Source organism: Corvus brachyrhynchos, unplaced genomic scaffold, assembly GCF_000691975.1.
Source record: "Corvus brachyrhynchos isolate BGI_N302 unplaced genomic scaffold, ASM69197v1 scaffold211, whole genome shotgun sequence".
In the NCBI taxonomy this organism is placed as follows: Eukaryota; Metazoa; Chordata; class Aves; order Passeriformes; family Corvidae; genus Corvus; species Corvus brachyrhynchos.
The window spans coordinates 572,717-574,471 of NW_008236211.1; the positions used below are offsets into that span (position 1 = coordinate 572,717).

Consider the following 1,755-nt stretch of genomic DNA (forward strand, 5'->3'; position numbering starts at 1 on the left):
GGGCGGGGCGTGCGGGCGGCGTGGTTGGTATCTCATACTTACCTGGCAGGGGAGACACCATGATCAGGCAGGTGGTTTTCCCAGGGCGAGGCTCATCCCTTGCACTCCGGGTGTGCTGACCCCTGCGATTTCCCCAAATGCGGGAAACTCGACTGCATAATTTGTGGTAGTGGGGGACTGCGTTCGCGCTCTCCCCTGGTTTTGTTGGTCAAAAACAGAGCATTTGTTATGAATAATATAATTCGGCTTTTTGCGGCATTAATTGGAACTTCCTCTCTCTCAGAACTGCGGTCTCAGAGGCGGTTCCCGCTCAAGTGCTGCCTCTGGGGGCTGGAGAGCTCACAGTGGGTGAGCAGGTCCCAGTGTAGACGTTCCTACTGCTCACCTTCGCCTTGACCTGGGCGCGCACCCACCGCGGAGAATTTGTATGGCCGCCCTCCCGTCGGTTCCACCGAGCCCCCGCGTACCCATGGAATACAGGACTTCTTTAACGTAAGCACCTTAGTATCAAGTATAGATTAATAAAAGCTGGGTGTTGGCTGCTATGCTTGACTGCCACTGCTTTTGCAAGAAAAGAATCCTAGCCCTGGAAGGGGCTATGATGATCAGTGAATAGGAGACGCTATGTCTAACGCTAACTGCTCTTGGAAAAACAAAACCGGAGTGGACTAGGATGATAAGGGAATGGAATGCGAGCTAATGTGTCTGACTACCCGCTGTTGTGCAGAACAGGGGCCTAGCCCCTGTGGGCTAAGCGACAAGAAGGAAGACACATCCTAACTGCTGTTTTAATGACAAATAGAAGAACTGTCACAAAGGGTAGAAAAATGTAATAAGAGAATAATCAATACACAACTATAGATTAAGCATAACTAATATACCAATAAAGAGTGTAATAGTAAAATTGTGTATTAGCAAAATAGGTGTGTGATGAATGTATTAGATAGTAATAGCATGCCAAGTTTGTAACCCTAAGATTAGGAAACCACAAGTTATGTAAGACCCCAACCCCTTATGACTATAACTTTTAGATAAATTAACAAAAAGGGAGGAAGCCGAACTGGTAAATATATAAATAACCTCTGTAAGATGAACATGGGGGACAAGCATATGGAGGTGTTAACCCCTGTGTGCTCCCCCCGCTGGGCCAATAAAGCACTTTACAGTCCCTTGCTGTGGAGTAGATTCCTTTGAATCACCCACCCCTCCCCCAGGAAGGAACTAGAAGGACATACAGCGAGGACCTGCAGTTTTATTGATCCCAAGCAGCCTTGAGGATGCCCAGGCCACAGAGCCTCCAGCCCAGGCACGGCCCCCTGCCCTGCTCAGGGGGTCTTGGCCTTCCTCCGCTGGGTGCCCCACAGCAGCAGGGACAGGGACACAGTGGCAGTGCCCAGGATTCCGCTGAAGAGAAGCATCGGGAACGTGCCCTGCCCGGGACCGGGAGTGAGCATCACCGCTCCCTGCAGCCCCTGCTGATCTGGCCAGGGCACAGCCAGAGAGAGGTCCAGTCCCACAGGCACTCACCTCACGCAGGCACTTGTAGCCATGGAAGGGATTGTCACAGAGGCACTGGACGAGGCCGGGGCCGTCGGGGGCACATACAGAGTTTTCAGGACATGGCCAGGCTGGCAGAGCAGAGCAGGGGGTCAGGGGCCAAGGCCAGACCCCACTGCCAGCCCCATGTACCCCCTGCCAGGGTCACAGTCCCCCACCATACCCGCTGCAGCGGCACGTTGAACGGCAGAGCGCGCG

General features: G+C 53.1%; 1 protein-coding gene across 1 annotated transcript in view; it reads right to left on the reverse strand.

Annotated features, from left to right (window-relative positions):
• Positions 1 to 1,232: 1,232 nt before the first annotated feature.
• The window catches only part of ATRAID (all-trans retinoic acid induced differentiation factor), a 2,601-nt gene continuing 2,078 nt past the window's right edge, over positions 1,233 to 1,755 (reverse strand). Inside the window, 2 exon segments of the mRNA XM_017743589.1 lie at positions 1,233 to 1,430; positions 1,528 to 1,723. Coding sequence (XP_017599078.1) covers positions 1,326 to 1,430; positions 1,528 to 1,723 — 301 coding nt within the window. The 3' untranslated portion in view covers positions 1,233 to 1,325.